The 21,398-nt window shown below is 43.8% G+C and overlaps 1 protein-coding gene across 7 annotated transcripts in view; it reads right to left on the reverse strand.

The window, feature by feature from the left end:
• MAGI3 (membrane associated guanylate kinase, WW and PDZ domain containing 3) overlaps nucleotides 1-21,398 on the reverse strand; it is a 2,362,625-nt gene that overhangs the window by 1,428,705 nt on the left and 912,522 nt on the right. For 4 of the 7 annotated variants that reach the window (XM_085653126.1, XM_085653145.1, XM_085653164.1 and 1 more), the window contains one exon: nucleotides 14,089-14,229. In XM_085653126.1, the coding sequence (XP_085509252.1) occupies nucleotides 14,089-14,229 (141 nt within the window). The remainder of the gene's footprint in view (nucleotides 1-14,088; nucleotides 14,230-21,398) is intronic. The other 3 variants (XM_085653134.1, XM_085653154.1, XM_085653181.1) reach the window with 1 other exon arrangement.

Genomic DNA, 21,398 nt, shown 5'->3' on the forward strand with positions numbered 1-21,398 from the left:
TGTTCCTAGAGTTGGAGTGGTGGAGGATGTTGCTAGATTGAAAGATCACCACTTTCCTGATCACATTCCTCCCACACCCTCAAAAGACTTTCCTAGTAGGAGATGTAGAGTATGTTGGCGAAGAGGTACGCGGAAGGAGACTCGTATGTACTGCCCGAGCGTCCTTCTAACCCTGGGCTGTGTGTCCCTGCTTGTTTTAGAGCGTACCATACGCAAAAGAATTTTTGGGAGCATTCATGAGTGGTAAAGTGAACTGCCTGGTCTGTATTCTTTAAAAAATGTGATTCTGTTTCAAGGTTGGCATTAGTGCAATGTATTTAGTTTCAGATTTTGTGTTAGTAGATTTGTATCTATTTGCAGTTTGTTTGTGTTTTTATTTTTGTCTAAAAAAAAATCCTAAATGTGATGGCGGTGTGTGTAGGCTGGCGCTTGGCTGTTGGTGTGCGTGGACTGACGCATAGCTGGCGGTGTGCGTGGACTGGCGCTTGGCTGGCAGTGTGCGTGGATTGGTGCTTAGCTGGCAGTGTGCGTGGACTGGTGCTTAGCTGGCGGTGTGCGTGGACTGGCGCTTGGCTGGCGGTGTGCGTGGACTGGTGCTTGGCTGGCGGTGTGCGTGGACTGGCGCTTGGCTGGCGGTGTGCGTGGACTGGCGCTTGGCTGGTGGTGTGCCTGGACGGGCGCTTGGCTGGCGGTGTGCGTGGACTGGCGCTTGGCTGGCAGTGTGCGTGGACTGGCGCTTGGCTGGCAGTGTGCGTGGACTGGCGCTTGGCTGGCGGTGTGCGTGGATTGGTGATTGGCTGGCAGTGTGCGTGGATTGGCGATTGGCTGGTGGTGTGCCTGGACTGGCGATTGGCTGGTGGTGTGCCTAGACTGGCGCTTGGCTGGCGGTGTGTGTGGACTGGTGTTTGGCTAGCGGTGTGCGTGGACTGGCGCTCGGCTGGCGGTGTGTGAGTAGTGACTTGCTGCTGGTCACTACACACATTACTAGCTGAGTGCCACTCCACGCAATCCATCAGCGTGTGTGGTTGCTGTGTCAGGAATGTGGGCGTGTGAAAGTGATGGGCCCTTGAATGGCGCTGTCTGCTGGTGTGAGTGTTGTAATGTGATGGGCCCGCGGCTGGCGGTGTGAATGGTTTTGTATGTGTCACACGTATGAAAGGTGTATGAATGGCCTGTAATGAGGTTGGTGCCTTGTCGTGGCTTTACAGCTCACGAGCTGTGAGTCAATGGTTCAGTTTCTCGCCCTTTCAATTATTAACAGTGTATTTCATTTTTGTGAAATCACTTGCTTATACAATTGTATATACTGAACCATCACTCACCCTCATACCAAATCCAACCAGTATGTGTGTGTGCTTGAGGATTAGATGGCTGTGCAGTAATATTTGTCTTTCTGAAGCAGGGTGTGCCTTGTCCCTTTTTGTGAATGTTGTAATGTGTTGTTTTTGTGCCTGGTGGTGTGAATGGTCTTGTGTGTATCACGTATGAAAGGTGTGTGAATGGCCTGTAAAGCGGTTGGTGCCTTGCCGTGGCCTCACAGCTCACGAGCTGCGAGTCATTGGTTCGTTTTTTTGTCCATTTAATTATTAACAGTGCATTTCATTTTTGTGAAATCTCTTGTTAATAAAATGTAATATACTGAACCATCACTCGCCCTCGTGCCAAATCCAACCAGTATGTGTGTGTGTTTGAGGAATAGATGGCTCTGCAGGAATCTTTGTATTTTTAGTTTCTCTGCCAAGGTGTACGTTCCATGTAAGAATAACCCACCAACTGTAGATATTGTCGTAAACCCATGGGAGTTCATGGTGATGTCTCTCTTGTGAATTCCAAAAAGTTAATTTATCCACAATGTCCTGCAAACCTCAAAATGTCTCTCACATTTTCCTTGCAATATTGCGCCGAAATTCTCACGCTGTAGAAACAACCAACTAATTATGTCAAAACGATCTGGTTTTGCAAGGGGGGCAACTGTTTTTTTGGCCCCGTGCTCGGCGGCCATCTAGGGAAACCTTCCAAACCCACACATTTTTTTCAAGTAGACACCGGGGCCTTCCAGGGAGGTATGGCTTGTGTGAATCCCCTAACATTTCCTTACCCAGAATCCTCTGCAAACCTCATTTTTAGTTGAAAAAAAAATCACTTTTTCACATATTTTGTGTGGGAAAGTTGTGGCATCACCGGGCTCACTCAAATTTCCAACCACCCAGCGTTCCCCCAAGTCTCCCGGTAAAAATGGTGCCTCACTTGTGTAGGAGGCCCAAGTACCCGCGACACGCAAGGGCCCAAAACGTAGTGAGGCGACATCAAAATTGCCTATCTAAAACCACCTGGTTTTGCAATGGGGGTCACCTGGGTTTTTGGCCCCGTGCTCGGCGGCCATCTAGGGAAACCTACCAAACCCACACATTTCTGAAAACTAGACACCCGGGGGCTTCCAGGGAGGTATGGCTTGCATGGATCCCCCAACGTTTCCTTACCCAGAATCCCCTGCAAACCTCAATTTTAGCTGAAACAAATCACTTTTTTCACACATTTTTGTGTGGGAAAGTTGTGGCATCGCCGGGCTCACACAAATTTCCCACCACCCAGCGTTCCCCCCTGGTCTCCCGGTAAAAATGGTGCCTCACTTGTGTGGGAGGCCCAAGTAACCGCGATTTCCGAAAACCCAGTCTTCAATTTTAATATACGGTGTATAACAGAATCCCACGAGCCTGACACATTTGAGGTTGTTGTTGTAAAGTATTTGTAGATCCGCTCTCTGCTGTACATAGGGATACCCTATAATACTAGTGTCAGCATTGTCGAGTGCCATGGCATACCAGACTGTTCAGGTACTATTATACTACCAAAATGTGCCTATGCGCCACCTTTACCCTACTCTTAACGGATACAGTAACTGGTGCCTTTGCCTGCTTCTAGCCTTCAAGATCTGAGGTACGGTCAAGTCAGGAGTATGTATTACGATTTTGGGACAGCGGGGAGAATTCCACTTTCCACTCAGGAGAGTTGCATTCTTTCAAGTCAGAGTATTCTGAAGAGCATCAACTTCTAAAACGTTCCCCAAAGGTATCGGGTGCAGGCAAGTTGGAAGCATCAACATGTCAGGATGTTTTCATGAGCCTTGAGCCACTATTTTTCTTGCCTTTGTGTATGTAAAGCGCTCTAATACCCACGGGTCAAGCTAGCGCTACATAAAACTTTATAAATATAATAAAATAAAAAACGATCGATATCAAACGTGAGATTACAGGTGTTCCAACACTACATAGAATGCTAGGTACTCGGCTATGGAATCGACTTTCCGAGCAGTTTGGTAAAGCTGTCAAGACCTAGCTCAAAGAAGGATATCTTCCTGTTTCTGTCAATGTGAAAAGCTTTGGATTTTACTTTGACACCTACATGTACCTTTCGAACCAGAACCGTCACGTTGTAGGGAGCTGTTAGCATTCAGCGGAATAAATTGGGATGTATGTTAGCACTACTATCCCCCTACTCACAAAGCTATGGTCTCAGGAGCCCCAAGCATCGCTTATATATGGACTACAGCAATAGTTTAAATCTCGGCCCTAATTTTCAACTAAATCTAGCATTTACAACATGTTCAAACTGTGGCTATCGATTGCTTTCTGGCCATGGTAAAAGGGAGCATGCTATTCAGTAAAGTGCCCTTCAAGAGCTCATGACAGATACCGGTTTAAACTGGGTTGCCTCATTTTTAAATACTTCAACAAACTGCCTTGTATCTATCCCGAGGAAAACAAATCAATCAGTGCTATTCAGCCAGTACACAATATGAGGTTGTTCTGTCACTATGTATGGCATAAGCTTAACTCTGCCGGCTGCTCTCTCACGGAGATAGGCTACTATGACTCTCCTGAACATGGGTGGCTTGGGAAGAGGCAGTTAATGGAGCGGTGCACATAGTGTAGGCACCTTCTGGACAGAGGCCTCACCTGTCAGATGGACACCTGAGTGAAGGTAAAAACACCTACATGTTCTATGCAGCAACAGGACACTCACAAGACTAGTAAATGATGGCACCCTTCTTGGCTGTTTTGAGAACATATTGCTTGTGGTCCAAAGAGTCGTTGATAGACATAATTGATACATTTTTTCTACCGCCAAGAGTTGTCCTTTAGAAATTTAGAATCCTTGTAACAAGCCATTCTGCAAACGTAACTACAGACCTCTCTGGAGTCGGAGAAGTATTGTAGTGCAGCACCCCTTTAAGGATAGATGAACAAGTTACTTACCTTCGGCAACGCTTTTTCTGGTGGATACTGTATCTGCCTGTGGATTCCTCACCTTTTGAATTACCCCTGCACCAGCATTCCACGGAAATTCTTTTCTTAGCTCTCCCACGTCGACAAGGACGTCATAATAGCACGGCTCACTCGCAACTCCGTATGACATCACCGGAGCCATAAAAAGACCTCGCTGGCGTGCTAACGTCAGTTCCATCCATTTTTCCGTGCCCTCGAGGCAAACGGGGGGACTGACAACATTTCCACAAGTATACACAATATACGTAATATATATACAAATACATATAGTATATACATAAACAGAAAGGAAAGCCAATAAGCAAAGCACTTCCTAGCAGCAAACCCTATGCATGAAAATGACATATTAAAAACATCCATGTCAAACAGATGACATTTTTCGGTATAAACAGGAGGACAACGGGGAGGCGTGTGGGTCAGTGAGTAATCCACAGGCAGATACTGTATCCACCAGAAAAAGCGTTACCGAAGGTAAGTAACTTGTTCTTCTGATGGATACATCTGCCTGTGGATTCCTCACCTTTTGAATTGAATCCCCAAGCTGTACTTCTCCCGGAAGAGGGTGTCCACCTGACTATACCTAAACACCTTGCAGAACAGAACGTGCAAAATGGCTATCCCTCCTAACCTCAGAATCCAAGCAGTAATGCTTCGGAGAGGTGTGGAGGGAGGCCCAAGTTGCTGCCTTACAAATATCAACAACAGGAACACCTCTAGCCAAAGCAGAAGAAGATGACTTAGCACTGGTGGAATGAGCTCCAATACCTTCAGGCAGCTCCTTCTTGGCCAGGGCACAGCAGATCTTGATAAACAAGATGATCCACCTGGAGAGTGTTCGTTTGTGGACAGCTTTACCTTTCATCCATCCAATGTAGCCCACGAAGAGCTGATCATCCAGCCTTAGAACCCTGGTCCTGTCCAGGTAAAAAAATGACCGCCCTCTTAGGGTCCAGGCGATGAAGTCGCTCCTGCTCCTTGGAAGGGTGAGGGGGGAGGATAGACGGTAGGTAAGGTAACAGACGGACCTAAATGGAAAGGAGTACCCACCTTAGGCAGTAAAGCAGACCTGGTCCTGAGAACCATCTTCTCTGCATGAATGGTCAAAAACAGAGGTTTTAAACTAATAGCCTGAAGCTCACTTACCCTCCTGGCCAAGGTAATAGCGATCAAAAAGAGTGCCTTGAAAGAAAGAAAGCCTCAAACGGCAACTATGAAAAGGCTCAAAAGGAGAACCAATCATAAATGTAAAAACAAGATTCAAATCCCACTGAGGCATAATGAAGAGTGGGAGGAAACTAATTGGTTAGGCCCTTAATGAACCTCATAACTACTGGAGATGTAAGCAAAGATGGCTGGTCCGGCAAACAAAGGAAAGCCGACAAATATCCTTTAACTGTACCCACAGCACAACCCTGCAGAGACAAAAAAGAAAAACTTAGCCCATCAGACAAACGGGCCTTCAAAGGATCAATGGACCTCTCTCCACACCATTTCACAAATTTGGACCACCTGGAGGAATAAATAGATTTGGTGGAGTGTCTCCTGGATGATAAAATAACAGCCATCACATCCGGTGGGAGAGAGAAGGAACTCAGGTTGCCCTGTTTAATCTCCAAGCATGAAGGTGTAGGCTCTGGAGGTGGGGGGTCTAGAACCTGCCCCTGCGGGAGGAGATCTGCCCTGAGAGGGAGACGGGGCGGAGGGTGCGATGAGAGGAAGTAGATCTGTGTATCACACCCTTCTTGGCCAATCCGGGGCGATCAATATGACTTAGGCCCGGTCTTGGCGAATCTCCCTCAGGACTCGAGGAATCAAGGGTACGCGGGAAACGCGTAAAGGTGCTGCGAACTCCATTCCAACTGAAATGCGTCCCCCAATGCTCCCTGCATCGGAAACTGGAGACTGCAGAACGACGGGCAGTGCGCGTTCTCGCGATGATTTGCCATCACACAAATCTGATGGCCCTGTGCCCAGGACCAGAGTCCCAGAGCCTCTCTGCAGAGACGATACGACCCTACACCTCCCTATTTGTTGATGTACCACATCGCTGTAGTGTTGTCCGTCAGGACCTGTACCGTCTGACCGCGAAGGGAGGGAAGGAAGGCCTTGAGAGCCAAACGTATTGCCCGCAATTCCAAAAGGTTGATGTGAAGCAACCTTTCCTCTGGAAACCAAAGACCTTTGACCTCCAGATCCCCCAATGAGCGCCCCACCCAAGAGTGGAGGCATCCGTGATCACTGTGGCCACAGGTGGAGGAGGCTGAAAGGGCTTTCCTTGAGACAGGCTGCCCTGCACACTCCACCAAGACAGCTCCGCTGCAGTGTCTCCGGAAATTCTGATCTTCTCCCCGAGATCTCCATTGTGCTGATACCACTGCCTGCGGAGGCAGCACTGGAGTGCCCTCATGTTCCAGCATGCATGGCTGACCAACAGTATGTAGGAAGCGAACAGACCAAGCAGGCGTAGGACCTTCAGAACTGGAACAACCGCTCCATCGTGAAACAAAGGAATCATCTCCTGTATGTTGAGAATTCTCTGCGGAGGCGGGAAAGCTCGACACACAGTAGTGTCCAGTACTGCCCCTATGAACAGGCTGCGCCGAGAAGGCACCAAGTGAGATTTGGGTACATTTATTGAGAAACCCAAGTTGAACAACATTTGCGTTGTTGCATGCAAGTGGCGCAACACCATCTCTGGAGACTTGGCTTTTAGCAGCCAGTCATCCAGATAAGGGAAAACAGGAACCCCTGACCTTCTGAGATGTGCTGCCACCACCGCCATCACCTTAGTGAAGACCTGCAGTGCGGAAGTGAGACCGAACGGAAGGACCGCAAACTGGTAGTGTTGCGACCCTACCATAAACCGGGGATACTTACGATGCAACTTCCAAGATGGGAAGATAAAAATAAGCATCATGCAAATCGATCAACACCATCCAGTCTTCCTGTTACAGCGCTAGAAGAACCTGAGCCAAGGTCAACATTTTGAAGTATTCCTGTCATAGGTAAAAATTCAAAATCCTGAAGTCCAGGATCGGCCGTCCTTCTTGGGAATCAGGAAATAACAGGAGTATCATCCCTGACCCTTTTCCTGCTCTGGAACCACCTCTAGCGCCCCTTTCGGCAACAAGGCAAGAACCTCCTGTTGTAAGAGTAGTAAATGGTCCTCTGAACACCAATCCTGGCGAGAAGGGTAAGGAGGTGGAAACTCTAGAAAAGGGAGGGCGTACCCATTTTTCACAAGATTCAAAACCCAACCGTCTGAGGTAACCGATTTCAAATCTTGTAGAAAAAGGGACACCCGATCCCCTACAGTACCAACATGCTCCAAGATGGGGGATCTAGAGGTGGTTTCCGATGGTACCAGGGGAACATCTGGCTAAAAACCCGAAGATCTGAGCCAGGCATGTCTTCTTGTAGCAACTGAAGAACCCATTACCCGGGCAACCGAGTCTGCAGTGTCCAGAACCAACTAAATGATCTGTCGGGCAGCTGCCTAAGAATCTGAAAAAAGAGCCTCAAGAAAATTAACTCGATCTTTCTCAGGAAGTTTAGGGGCCAATTGCTTAACAGAGTCCATAAGGGCATGAATGTACCTCCCAAGCAAACAAGTGGCGTTTGTAACTTCGCGCCATACTTGCTGAGGAAAATACCTTCTTGGTCGACTGTTCTCGCTTTTTTTAATCTCTATTGCCTGGGGCGGTAGGAATGGACCCAGAAGGCTGCTTGGAGCAAGAAGCCTGAACCACAAAGCTTTCTGGAGATGGGTGAGCAGAAAGGAAAGCTGGATCACCAGGAGCAGGTCTGTATCTTCTTGCTACTGATCTGGAAACTGTAGCAGAAGACAAGGGCTTCTGCCACACCTCCATCATTGGCTCCGTCAACACCTCATTGAAAGGCAGTAGCGGCTCACTAAAAGAAGAAGCAGAATTAAGCACTTCAGTCAGAATATTTGACTTTACTCCAGCAGAAGGCAACTGAAGGTCCAACAACTCAGCAGCTTTTCTAATCACCAAATAAGGGGCAACATCCTGAGCGTAAATAGTCTGTGGTGAAGAGAGCTCCTACTCCGGGGAAGTGTCTAAACCACTAGCCTCACGTAGACCTTCAAGAATCTCCCCTTCCACTTGCCGGTACTCATCTTCCTCTAGCAGCCTTTTTTGCTTCCCTCCTGGACCGCTGCTTCGGGGTCAGCGGCGTCAGTGACAACGGTGCCAGCGTCGAAGGAGGACCTTCCGTAACAGGCAGTGGCACCGATCGAATCAGAGACGGTGCAGATTCGACACCAGACGGTGATTGAGGTTTCGGAGTCGAAAACCTCGGCGCCAGAAACTTCCAAGATGGAGCCATCCGCATAAAAGGCACGAAGGGTGCCTAGGCATACTGCTGGGGGACGCCCAAGTTAAAGGCAAGCTGGCCCACAGGGCCAGAAGCCACACCGGAAGGGTAGGATGCCCTGGCAAACATTGCATTTAGGAAATGTGAGGGTTCCGCTCCTGGTCCTGGGAAAGGAGGGTAAGGATTCAAACCTCCCTGGTCTGGATCCATCCGAGGACGAACTGCAGGCTGGGGCTGCGGAGCCGGTGAGATTGGCACCCGCACAGGTGAAGCCGCAGGAACAGGAGAAAACTCTCTGGGAGCTGAAGAAACCCTGGACGCCGGAGAACCTCTGGGCATCGAAGAGTCTCTGGGCGCCAGCGAACCCCTCGGAGCAGGTGAGTGGATCGAAGTCACCTGAGGAGAAGGCGATGGAGAAACAAAGTCCTTTTCTCGGTGCCGTTGAACAGGTGAGGCGGACCTCGAAGCCTTGCCCTTCAAAGAGCGGCGTCGAGAACCGTGGCTCCTCTTCGACTTCTTATGCTCCCTAGACTTAAAAGTATGCGAGGTCGGCGACTTCGAGCGCTTACGACCCCTCTTCTCTTTTTTCGCCCTTGCCATTTAGAGATTTTCTTCACGCTCCTTCAGCGCCTTTGGGTTCATCTTTTGACAGCATGAACACCCTTCGACGTCGTGGTCCGAAGAGAAACACCAAAGGCAGTCGTGGTGAGGGTCTGTAATAGACATATGGCCCCCACAGCCCCTGCAGGGCTTGAACCCCGATTTGTTCAAAGTAGCCATTCCTAAAGAATCACAAAGAAGAAGAAAGAAACAAAGTAATCTCAGAGAAATGGAGAGTGTTATGCGTCGACAACGCGGAAAAAAGGGAACGGACGTCAGCATGCCGACGAGGTCTTCATATGGCTCCGGTGATGTCATACGGAGTCGTGAGCGGAGCCGTGCTATTTAGCTTCATTTCCACAAGGATTTTTTATTAGGATTAAGAACTTATTATTGCACCTGGAGTTTGCTGAATCTTGCTTTGCATAGACTTGATATTCTTATTAGAACCATATGTATGAAGATATCAATTTGAATAAGCATATGATTGCTGGTTGTGTACGTGAATTACATATTATTAATGAATGCTTTTCATATTATAGTTATCAATAAGTTACAGCGAGAGTAATCACAGCGAAAGCATGTCATCACATAATAATGAAGTTGCCTTTCTTTAGCAATGTTTAATAAATCAGAGTGTTGCTTGCAGTTATCATATCAACTATTCTATTTCAGATGAGAAGAAATATCAAGTTTCATTCCAGAATAGAATTGAAAATACAGAGTGCCATTAGGTAGATTATATACATTATCAAAAGTAAGATGCCAAAGCAAGCACCATAGCCATACTCAAAGCCTAATCATATTTTTAGTAAGCAACACTCTGTAGTGCAGATCAAACCCTACTGTGCCACTCTTGTACCATTCCCTTTCCCCCACTTGTACTTGTAGCCTAGAAATTGTTAGTGTAAGGCTGCAAGTGGGTTCGGAGAAATGTGCTACCTAAAAGTGCTCCTGTTTGATCTAGATTGTAAGGTTAGTGCATATCCCGAGACTACTCGCGTTATCTTTCCAACCCAAGCAATGTAGGGTATGACAACTGTGTGACCTACAGGGAAAATCGTGTGGGAGTGAAAAGGCACAATGACACACAATAGGCCGATTTCAGGCCCAATTTGAGCTTTCTGGAACAGGTTGGCATACCAGCAAGTCTGGTGTTGGACCGATGAACTTCAAGGGTTTTTCAGGGGTCCCATATATAATGTTTAGGGAAATGTCATTTTTGATTAGCTAAAGTCCTCTGATAGTCACAGTTAAGGGGTATAGAGAGCTTCTTGGAGCTCGGGGTCCACGTCTCTGAACTGGGAACTTCCACAATGATAGTATCAGCATCAGAAGCAGGGCAGGACATCAGCGCTTTAGCAGATCAAGGCCTTCTTCTAGCCTCAAAGAAATGGGGATACACGTTCAAGAAGGATCACAGCTCTGTCCAGACATGTCTGGGTCGATTTCAGTCACACAACTGGAGTGGAGCTTCACTAATACATAAAGCTCTTGGTTGGTGGGCAGCAACCTACTGTGTTCCGCTGCTCATAGAGAACACACTGTGTAGGCTGGTCACAAATTCATTAAGATCTGCTCTAGTGGAAAACCTTGTATATTCTCCTCAGATAGGACCTGGAGACAAGAGAAGCGAAAAGTAAGAATAAGTGAGGGATAGGTCTGCCCTTGTTTTTTCTCTTGTGGGCACCAGACATCCTCCACCTTGCACTCACCACTTCCTACCAACACGAAGTTTGTCGTCAACTATGGGTAACTCTATTGACTGGTGACTGCAGACGACCGCTATTAATTTGTCCTTCAGCCAAATGTCCAATGTTCTCAATAATTACCAACCAAGAGCTATAAGGTTCAGGATTATCAAAATTCATAAAACAAACACAAAGAAGTCCTCCTTTTCACCGAGTCTCTGGACATAGGGAACTGAGAAGGCATTACCCCTGTGTGTAGCTGCTGAATGCCAGAAAATAATAATGCTGCCCAAATCAGGACCTATATAAAAGGAGTCCCTTGGAAATACAGAGTGGGGCAGTAAACCAATGTTCTACATCCACCCTATGGCACACCACCAATTTTCTAAGCTACATTAGATTTTCAATCTTGAGGAACCCCTGCAAACAAGGGCCCAACAAATATGGCAGGAATGCAGAGCACAATGTTTGAGAAAATAATTGGTCCAGCTTAGCTGAACCCACCTTCACCCATTTAGGGTACAGGAAGGAAGGAAGGGGGTTCTGGTGCTGCTTCAGCACTGCTGAGTCACTGAGGCCATTTATTTTTTGTTTTTTTTAAACAGATTTGCATAGTATTATTGTACATGTGTTTTATCACACCACAGGACAAATAACACCATATCGGTCATTTCTGTTAAGATCTTAACACATCACAAAAATTACATGGAGTCAACAAAACATCTGTGACTTATATTTCCAAGTACTATCAAGATTATTTTACCTTAGGGGGTTATTTGTCATATTTTGCATGAGAAAGATTGAGTATACCAATTATGGTCAACATGTAAAAAATAAAATAGGAGCCGGATTCTTAAAGAAAGTCAAAAAAGGCATCCACTGGTCTATGACCTTGCATGAGTCATGATTTGCATCTTCACAAATTCAAAAGTTTACAGCCATAGGCATGGAAATTTGCAAAAGCTGCAGGTTTCCAAACATGCTGCTAGCAATTATTTGTAAATTTTGCCTTCTGCAAGAGAAACTTTACACATGCATATTTGCTCATGAGAACATTTACTGAGCAAATACAAATTCAATTGTTGAAACAGATTTATTTTTTCTCTAGGGGAAGAATATTTTCCCTTTGATGTAAATACTAGACGTCACACTTTTTTAAAGAAACTGGCATACCTAATCCTTCATATATTTGTTACTTACAAGATGGGCATGTGCCTTATGTATGCGTGGAGTACAACATTAACATTAGGAATACTAAACCCAAGATGGCAGCGCTTTTCGATGCCAAAACCATGAGCAAATACCAATTAGGCAGACTAGCGTAGTACGTGGAGAATAGCAAACCCTGAAGGACGGTGCTTTTGAGCACTAAAATCACAAGGGCATGCTCACACTGTGCCTGAACAGGGATTCCATTCCTGGTTGGTGAGGTAGGGTACCTCCCACCAATGTTACAGAAACACATTGTGCTCAATTATAAGGCTAGTTCGCCAAAATTTTTTTTTTTTTCCTAACTGCAGCTTGGAACCATTCAGATTTCATATAGGATATAATACGATTACACGGGACTGTACATGTAAACGAGAGAATTAAAGGTCGATTTTTCTTCATTCTTACACGTAAGTATATCCAATTCTGTTCATAAATTTCACTGAAAGATGCATTTCCCAAATATAATTTCCTTTTGAGGAGCCATATCCTGAGTTCTTCAGAACTGCAGGTATTTGCAGATGGTTTAAGGTTTTTGTAACATGGGTTTCCACGAATACATACTCATCATTAATGATAATTCATATTGGGAGTATAACACAAACATGATTGTCACATGATTTTCTAATGACTAGCTGTGAACAGGTTATATCTGTCCATGACTGGACAATGAAAGATTGACTTTAACATATAACCTGAATGGTATGTACGGTGTTATTAGTTCTATGTTGGAGGCCACAAACGTTGGAGTATTTGTCAGCAGGTATATAACTTGATAACTGATACAAATGGATAAGCAAAGTTACGTTAGCTACATGTGCCTGCCAGCTCTGAAAAAGTCTTGAGAGCACCACGCCTGGGAGATTAAACGTGTTGGCAAAATGTGGAAAGTGCTTTATTGAATGCATATGATCGATTACATGAAGACCTAATGCTTATTAGAATTGGCTTACTAATTATATCAACAACAGATGTTTGGATTAATACCAATTGTGTGAGGAACACATGATCCTTGATACTGGGAATGAGCACACACTAAGGTGGATTTTGGAGTGAACTATTTCACTCAATACCAAGTACCCTTGAGCAAAAGGTTTCTTGAAATGAGCAGGACCCAACATTAGAGTGCTGACATTTTAACTGGAACTTTTTCATTTACAGCAAAATGGGCATGCTGTAGATCTACGTTGTTACCTGTATTTTACTTATAAGACACTTGCTCAGAAACTAAAGTATGGAAGACCTAAATGGTACAAATAGAGCAATGATATAGCTGAACTCTGCTATAATATGACCACTGGTAGAATCAAAGTGCTGGCATATTCAAATAAAAAACTAGCATAAACAGAACCCATTCAAAAACAGAGCATATGAAAATGCATAGTCTGTAAATGTTTTAATATTGGACTTGTATAGAGTGTCGGTGTGTTCCGAGTCCAGTATACTCCGAAATGTGGTATAATCAGAGCCTTTTCATAATATTATAATCCAAGCCCTGGCATAATCGGAGAGGCTAATATTAGAGCTCCGATATAATGAGAACACTATCAAAATTTGTCATTACATTTTCACACCAAATCTGACAAATAGATTTTAGTAACATCTTCTCAGCTGGCCAAGTAGTTACTTTATTAAATTTAACACCCCCGACCACAGAGCCCAGGTACTTTTAAATCCACAACTATACAGTAGAAAAATACAAATTTTTCATGTAACCGTTTATTGTACACACATATTGTGATTTAATGTTTTGATGTGAAAATATCTAGAAAGGGATTTCTACAGGTTGAAACGGCCTAGCATTTAATATTTACTTGTAAACTTAGACATTGATTAATTCTTGTTCAGGAATTTTAAAATATGAAAATGCCATTTTTTATTATAACATTTTTTATGGGTAAAGAAATTGAGAAAAAATTTAATAATGAGAAATCAAAATAACCCTAAAATAACTGCATTCTTACCAATATGTTCCATAATTAACTTACATGGGATAGTTCTCAAATATAAGTTGTCTCTGATCACCTGCTGCAATTTGTGGTCGATTGATCCCTTTTGAAACTGTAAGCTCAGATAGTGGCGCAGGTCTTTGTTAATTACCTTTCCTGCAAAGACATGAAATATGAAAATATATTTTAGTTTTAATTGAAACCTGACAACAAGGTTAGATATTTGGGATGGTGTTGAAAGATATTTAAAAAAAAAAAAGAAGAAGACCCTAACCAATCTTTATATTAATAATACATATATACATATATATATATATATTTAGATACATTCAAATAAATTTAGTAAAGATACTTAAAGGAATACACTGGGAGAATAGCAAAAGTCTATGCAACATTATGCACAATCAAACATTTTAATACTGCCCTTTCAAAGTTGTGTTTTAATCTATATGGTACAGAGAGAAGCATACAGCAAATAGTATAATTGCTAACATGAATGGATTTATCTATTAATTAGCATACTGCAAAATACTACGAATATTATCGGCTCATTAATCTTTCCTAGAACCTCAGAGCAAAAGATCAACCTTGAATTTCTGAAATATACAAAAAGAATAAACATACTACCAGCTCATTGAACATAATCACAGCCAAAGAATGCGGCGAATGACCATCGCATCGCATGCGTCACATCGCATGCGATTACGCCGCGTGCCGTCACAACGCACGCGACGTTACAACGCGTGCGTTCACTACGCACGCCACTGCTTCGGAGGCGCCATTACATCGCGGGCGCTTACATCGGACACGGACGGCGGGGAGAGAACGCTTCTGGAACCACAAGAGACAGGTAAGGACGACAATGTACTCGTAGTGTTTTAGGCTTTAGTGTAGTTGGTGGGGAGTGTAGTGGAGGGGGAGGTTTTAGGCTTAGGGTTAATAGTAGTATATGTTAGTGTTTTAGGGGTTAGGGCTTTTAGGGCTTAGGGTCGGATATGGTAGTGTTTTAAGCTTTAGGGTTAAGGGTTGTATATGATAGAGTTTTAGACTTTAGGGGGTCGTAGTGTGTTTAGTACGTTGCTTACAGTGTAGTTTAGGCCTTAGGGTCAGGGGGGATGCGGATAGGAGTAAAAATCGCGATTTAGAACCATGCGGGATGTTTGTATGCAGTGTGAATGTACTGTGCATGCTTTTCAATTGAAATGCGACGTAATTGGGTGCGTTGTGATTACTTACGATGTAAAGGGACATGCGATGTAAAAACGGCGATGTGAGGGCATACGATGTTAACGTTTGCGATGTACCATCATTCATCCAAGAATGCCATCCTATGATATTTAAGTTCGATCTCTTTAGCAAACAAAGTATAAAAATTCAGAGTATTGTTTACAGTTATATCAGAAGGAATATTACATTTCATTCCAGAATACAGGGTTAAAAATACAGTGTCAGAGGGTATATAACATACACTATCAAAAGTAAGATGCCAAAGCCAACACAATAGCCATACCCTTCTCTTTAGCCAACAATACTCATGTAATGAGGATCGAGCCCAGTTGTGCAACCAGGTAGTGTGATTATTTCCAGTGTCTCGGTTTCTCTCTCTCTCGCGTCCCATTCCCCTTTCTTCAGTTCTACTTCTAGCCTACAAGTTGTTAGTGGACCATATTACATTTGACTGTTTTGCATCATCATCATCTCAAATAGAAGCAAGTCCTTTTAAGCTAATAGATACCTGACTTGATTCACGGATACCATTCTATTGCGTTACTTTAATAGCAGCCGCAAACCGTAAACAGAAGGGTGGGCAAATTCAATAGGTTTGGCTTTAATATGACACTGAATGTGTGTAGGTTTGCATTTGATAACGCTCTTTAAATGTTTCACATGGATAACTGTTGACAGTCACATCAAAACCGGACCTCTTGGTTTTGCCAATGCTGGGGGGAAAGGATTGCTGTCTGTATAAAATGCATAAAGGGGATAAATAGAACAAATAAAGTTATGTGAGTGTATTTTTCGTAAGCAAAATATTTCTGCTTGCATTCAATTGGGAGCAGTCCCTGTAAGTTGGAATACACCAAATGGCCTTTAGCATGAAGTTGAAGCTCTGCTGTCAAGCCAGACCTAAATATGAACAGTCAAAATGCCAAAAGCCTGCATACAAGTAGTAATAGAAATGCGGGTAAATAATTGGTTGCTTAAATGCTCCGCCCTGTAAGCTGTGCAAAAAACGCCAGGAAATGTCATTCCTATACAAGTATTTTTCTTTCAGAAACTCGGTTTAAAACTTGCATGTGTGAGATAATATTTGAGATATTTGTTTATACTACAAATTTCGGCAACCCAGTACTTCCAAACATGGCAACAGTCCTATGTTGTATTCAAAACACATAGAACCAGGGCATCTCGTACATTTCTTCAGAAAATAATTTACACAAAGAAACTTCTGTGCTATTAGACATTTTTGCACAGGCAAGATTTACATTTGCTGGAACAGGCAGAGGTGAAAAAGTACACAAGCTGGAGACATCAATATTTGAACTAACCCAGCATATAGCCATCTCTAAACTCAGCATTTGCTATGGTGACCTCAGTACTACCCTCTGGCCTCATCAAAGGGGCGGGTGGGTTCACGATGGAGTTAATATGGAATCTCTGAACCATTTTAAAATGATCCTGGTATCGGGTAATAAATAAGGCTGGTGAGGGGGCAGCATGGATTTCGGTATGGTGACAACTGCTGAGGTTCCTCGGTGTCAAGCTGGGGAAAGGCTATTGGAATGGAGAAAGCCGTTTGATCTCTATGGAGAGATGGGAGTAAAGCAACATTTCAAGTTGAAGAGTAAGAAAGGACTCAATGGGAGCGGTAATAATAACCTCCAATGATGACATCTGAGGTATTGGAAGAAAGGTGGAAAGAGTATTGTGTGGTGGGTTAAAGGAGGCTGTCTTGAATTAGGGATTTAAGGTCATTGGCATCGTTGGGTGAAGGGAGCATATATGTATTCACAATTGTTCATTTGTTGGGTATTTTATACAGTGGTCATATGACCCCATTAGGGGTCCGCTACCCTGTACGCTTTCAGAAATAAAATGTGAAAAAATCCACACAGTCAGTACGAGCAGAGTGAGGGTCATGCATCAAGCAGTTTTAAGTGAGAGCTCATGCTCATTCACTGGTGGCCCCTGAAGGATCACTGGTGATACCCGAAAGTCAGGGAGTGGCCAGATTCCATATGTAAGTGATCTACATTTGGCCTAGAGATACATTCAGATGAAGAGGTGGTTAGTCAGGCAGTGCTCTGAGTGCACATATGCTGACTTAAGAGTCCTGGGAGGATTGTTTAAGAGCGTTTGGGGTCAGAGTGTCCAAGTATGGTGTCTGAGCTCGTCTTCTGCCACTACTTACCACAGCCAGCCCATTTAATACCTCTTCTCTCTCTGTCGCCGTCACCTTTCTTTAGAAGAGGTGCCTCATCCCATAACCCCTAAAAGTGTATGATTGATATAACAGCTTACTGAGAGTCCTTGGTTTCATAAAAGTAAAACGAAATAAGTAACTTGCTGACTAAATGGGAGAGTGCTACGTGGTAGAGAAAAAGTGGAGTCTTTAAGAGCTAAATACAAGGGATGAGCCCTGGAGCATTACATCCAGTAAGCCTTTGCCCTTACATATCCCACTTAACAATTCAAAGTCTGAAGCGCACTTCCTGCTTACTCAAGAACTGAGACAGAGACGACAAACAGGTCGTACAGCTAGATCACTGCACAGTTCTATACTGTGCTTTAAAGACAAAAATATGGGATTCCAGTTCGCAACAGCCACCTCAAGATATATCTGGACTCCTGAACAGTGTGCCCTCCTTTGTGATTAATGTTTTGTTTCTAGGGCACAAACATGCCACCTTAAAACCTCCTTGGCAACCTCATAGCGCAGAAACATGCCCAAAGAAAGCCTCACCTTGACAGTCCTATGAGCACTGAACATTGAAGACTATGAAGTGGGGAGCAATGACCTCTCAATCACTCCAACTTGCATCAACTGCTGACATCATTAATCAAAACGAGTACAAAGCATTGAGTGTAATGATGTTTTCAGTCTGAGTGTACGGAAAGTAACATGACTACAATTAACATTTGACTACAATTAAAGGAGTAAAAATCAAGTGGTGCCCCTGCTTTCATTTCAGATTCCAGTTTAACGATCATTGGTTCTATGGTAACTAGAATGAACCGAGAGCAAGTCTACAGGCATGACAGTTTCTTCTGAATTATCCTCTCTCTGGGTCCTAACTTGTTGAGGGTGTATGTATGGGGCCCTTTTGGAGCACAGGGGTGGAGTGATGTTAGGTGGAGAACCGCCTTGATACATGGGTGGAGGCGAGGAGAGAGAATCCGTGAGATGGCAAAGACCAGTCTGAGCGCAAATAATTTCTAGCCTCTGTCTTGGGGCGGGACAACATGACTCCAACGCTGCACCTTCTCCTCCGCCACACCGTTACCTTTTCAACCGTCTGCTGGTGGTTATGATATTGCTCTTGATCAGCACTGTTCATTTGGACAAAAGGGTCTCAAACCAGGGATGGTCAACCATTCTTAAATTTCCTAAAAAAGTCTATACATGTTTATGGTCCCCTCATTTGTATGTCAAATAAAAAAGAAACTGCCACAAATACACAGCTGCACAATGACACCATCACTGGAGCACATACTGGTGGTAAAGTGATCAGTTTCTAATTACGGTGCTATTGTTCTGACACTCATCCGCTGATATTTTCAACATAGACATCTAATTTGAAAATTGGTTTGTTGAGTGAAAATAAATCCTATATATCTAGCTTGTATCTAACCTACTCAAAGTCTAAAGAATATAGCGAACATTTCAGTTAAATACTAAAGGATAAACAGAACAGTTTAGTACAATAGCAAATGTAAGTCCTTACCGGGCTTGATACAATTTTGTAAATCTTGTGGAAAGTACAGTCCATGTATGTTTGATAATCGGACATGCTACACAATTCCTCTATGTGCTAATCGTCTAATGAAAAATACAATTTCTCTGCATAGGCTTGGTGTTGAAAAGAATTATGGTGAACACAATCTATAATATGCTGCTTACACAGGGGCAGTTTGCCCAGATATATACACTAGGGCATCTACTTGAACGGAGTGTTAAACTGAAGCGATAAAAATCATATTTTAAAAACGTTTAAAGAAAAAGAAAATTTGAGGGAGGAGAAAAGCAATGGTTCACCTAGCACGCCAGTTGGCAGTAGCATGTGGAGGGCAGCCTCTGTAATTTAACTATCACAAATAGGAGAGATGGACGAGCTAATATCACCAATGTCTATTAACTAAGCAGCTTCAGGAGAACGCATTAATTAAAGTTATTACTTCCTACTGGACCTAGATAAGTGGTAGCTCACTCTATATCAGATCAGTGTTCATGGGAATTGCCGCAAAGGTTCTTCAAGGAAATATTTTCATTTAAAAAGAATACACTTGTGGTTCGAGAAAGCCCTATACAATTATTCCTTTGTGACACTCAAGTCAGGTGTCGTTAGCAAACCTGTCAAGCCAGATTGCAAGCACTGGCCCTCTAGTGCTCAAATAACCGAAGCATTGCATCTCCGAATCATGCGGCTGACAGAAGGGGACAAAGCAATCTTTTGTGTACTGTCATCTTCCCAGAAAGTACATTAACTGGGGGTTCATTGAGCTTTGCATTGAATTCCCACCCTTCGCCTGAATGCACAGGACTTCAAGGGAAACAATATGTTACATAGTTTACATTAGAGCATGCACATATATGGCATACATGTACCAAGCATACAACACCTGGAAGACAATGTATGTGTTAGAAGAATAGTACTTCTCCTACAGTAAGAAACGTGCCTGCTAGAAAATAGTTAGGACTGGTCAGCAGAATTTTTCTAAAATTACTGACTAGTGAGCAGGTGAAATCTGGTACATCGATCACACCCTACTCAGAACATACCTGGACCTGGAAGGCAGTGTGTTGGAAGAATACTCCTAACTGCTGCTGGAAGGAGTGGGCTCATCCAAGGTCTTCTAACGGCTGCTGGCAGCAAGGAACTGTATCTGCCCTTCAAGGGTGGCCTCCGGTTTGCCTACTAAATGGACATAAAAAGGACGACTTCTGAATCCAAAAGGGTCCAAATAACTACACAGGACCGAACCCAGCAGGATAGTAGGCTGGAGAGAGACCTGGTGCCTCTAAACCAGCCCTGAGGTGATGGGCTTGTAGGACTGACCTAAAGCAACTTTCCTAGTAGTTGGGGAAAAGTGGGGCTTCGACATTTATTGGGCAATGTGCTGAGGCTTGCCCAGGAATTTTGCACACTCGGCGGGCAAGAAATCCAGGTTCGTCCAACTCCAAGCTTTTTGCCATGTTGAAAATAGGTTCAGAGAGATCGTGTGGTAAATATATATCTAGTTATCTGGAACCCTGCCTGGCTATATCTTCCAGCCATATCTCGCTCAAAGATTTTGTGTTTTTTTTTTTAAAGTGACTGTGTCTGAAGGTAAAACATTGGACTGGGGTGAGGCACAAAATCTAAGCACCCAGCAAAGCACCTTTGGTGGCCGGGAAGTCCTGCTTTGTCTCACTCACAGCTTTTGGTGCCAAAAATAACTATATATCAGACCTAGGTACTCCAGACGGTCATAGCCTTGGGCTTTGCCCTGCTGAAAATTTTTGACTTTGATTTCAAAGATTGATTCTGAAGCTAAACCCATTGACTGGTCCGTTCTGCTTGGTGCATCACCGTCGACCTAAAAATGCATGTTGGGCCCAATCAACCACAAACTGTTTTCAGTGGTGCTTTCGTTTGCCTGAGTGTTTGTTGCCTTCAAATTTGAAAAAAAAATCTTTTCGTGCTCTTGGTATCTTTTTGCTCACTGAATTGTTCTAAAAAAAAAAAAAAATTGATTTGGGAGTTTCCTTGCGTTATGTTCCTTATTTTAAAACTGTTGTTTCTACTTGAAATTAACACAAACGTTTGTGTGGGCCTCCTGCTGCTTGTGCCATTGCTACCGGGAGCTCAGTAGGGATTCCTCAAGAACTGTTTTGACCTAATCCGATTAAGTTTATGAACTTGATAGGGGTCACCCTCTCCCAAATTAATAACTGTGTTTCTGTAAATTAACAATAATTTCCTTTCTCCCCGACATTTGGCGAAAAAGGGAAACTTCACTGAGGCAAATTTTAAGCAGCCCACTACACAAACACTGGGCTGATTTCAGTCTGCTGAAAATCTTTTTCTTGAAAGACAGAATGCCCTGTCTCCAGGAATGACATC

This window comes from Triturus cristatus, chromosome 1_1 (assembly GCF_964204655.1).
Source record: "Triturus cristatus chromosome 1_1, aTriCri1.1, whole genome shotgun sequence".
NCBI classification, from domain to species: Eukaryota; Metazoa; Chordata; class Amphibia; order Caudata; family Salamandridae; genus Triturus; species Triturus cristatus.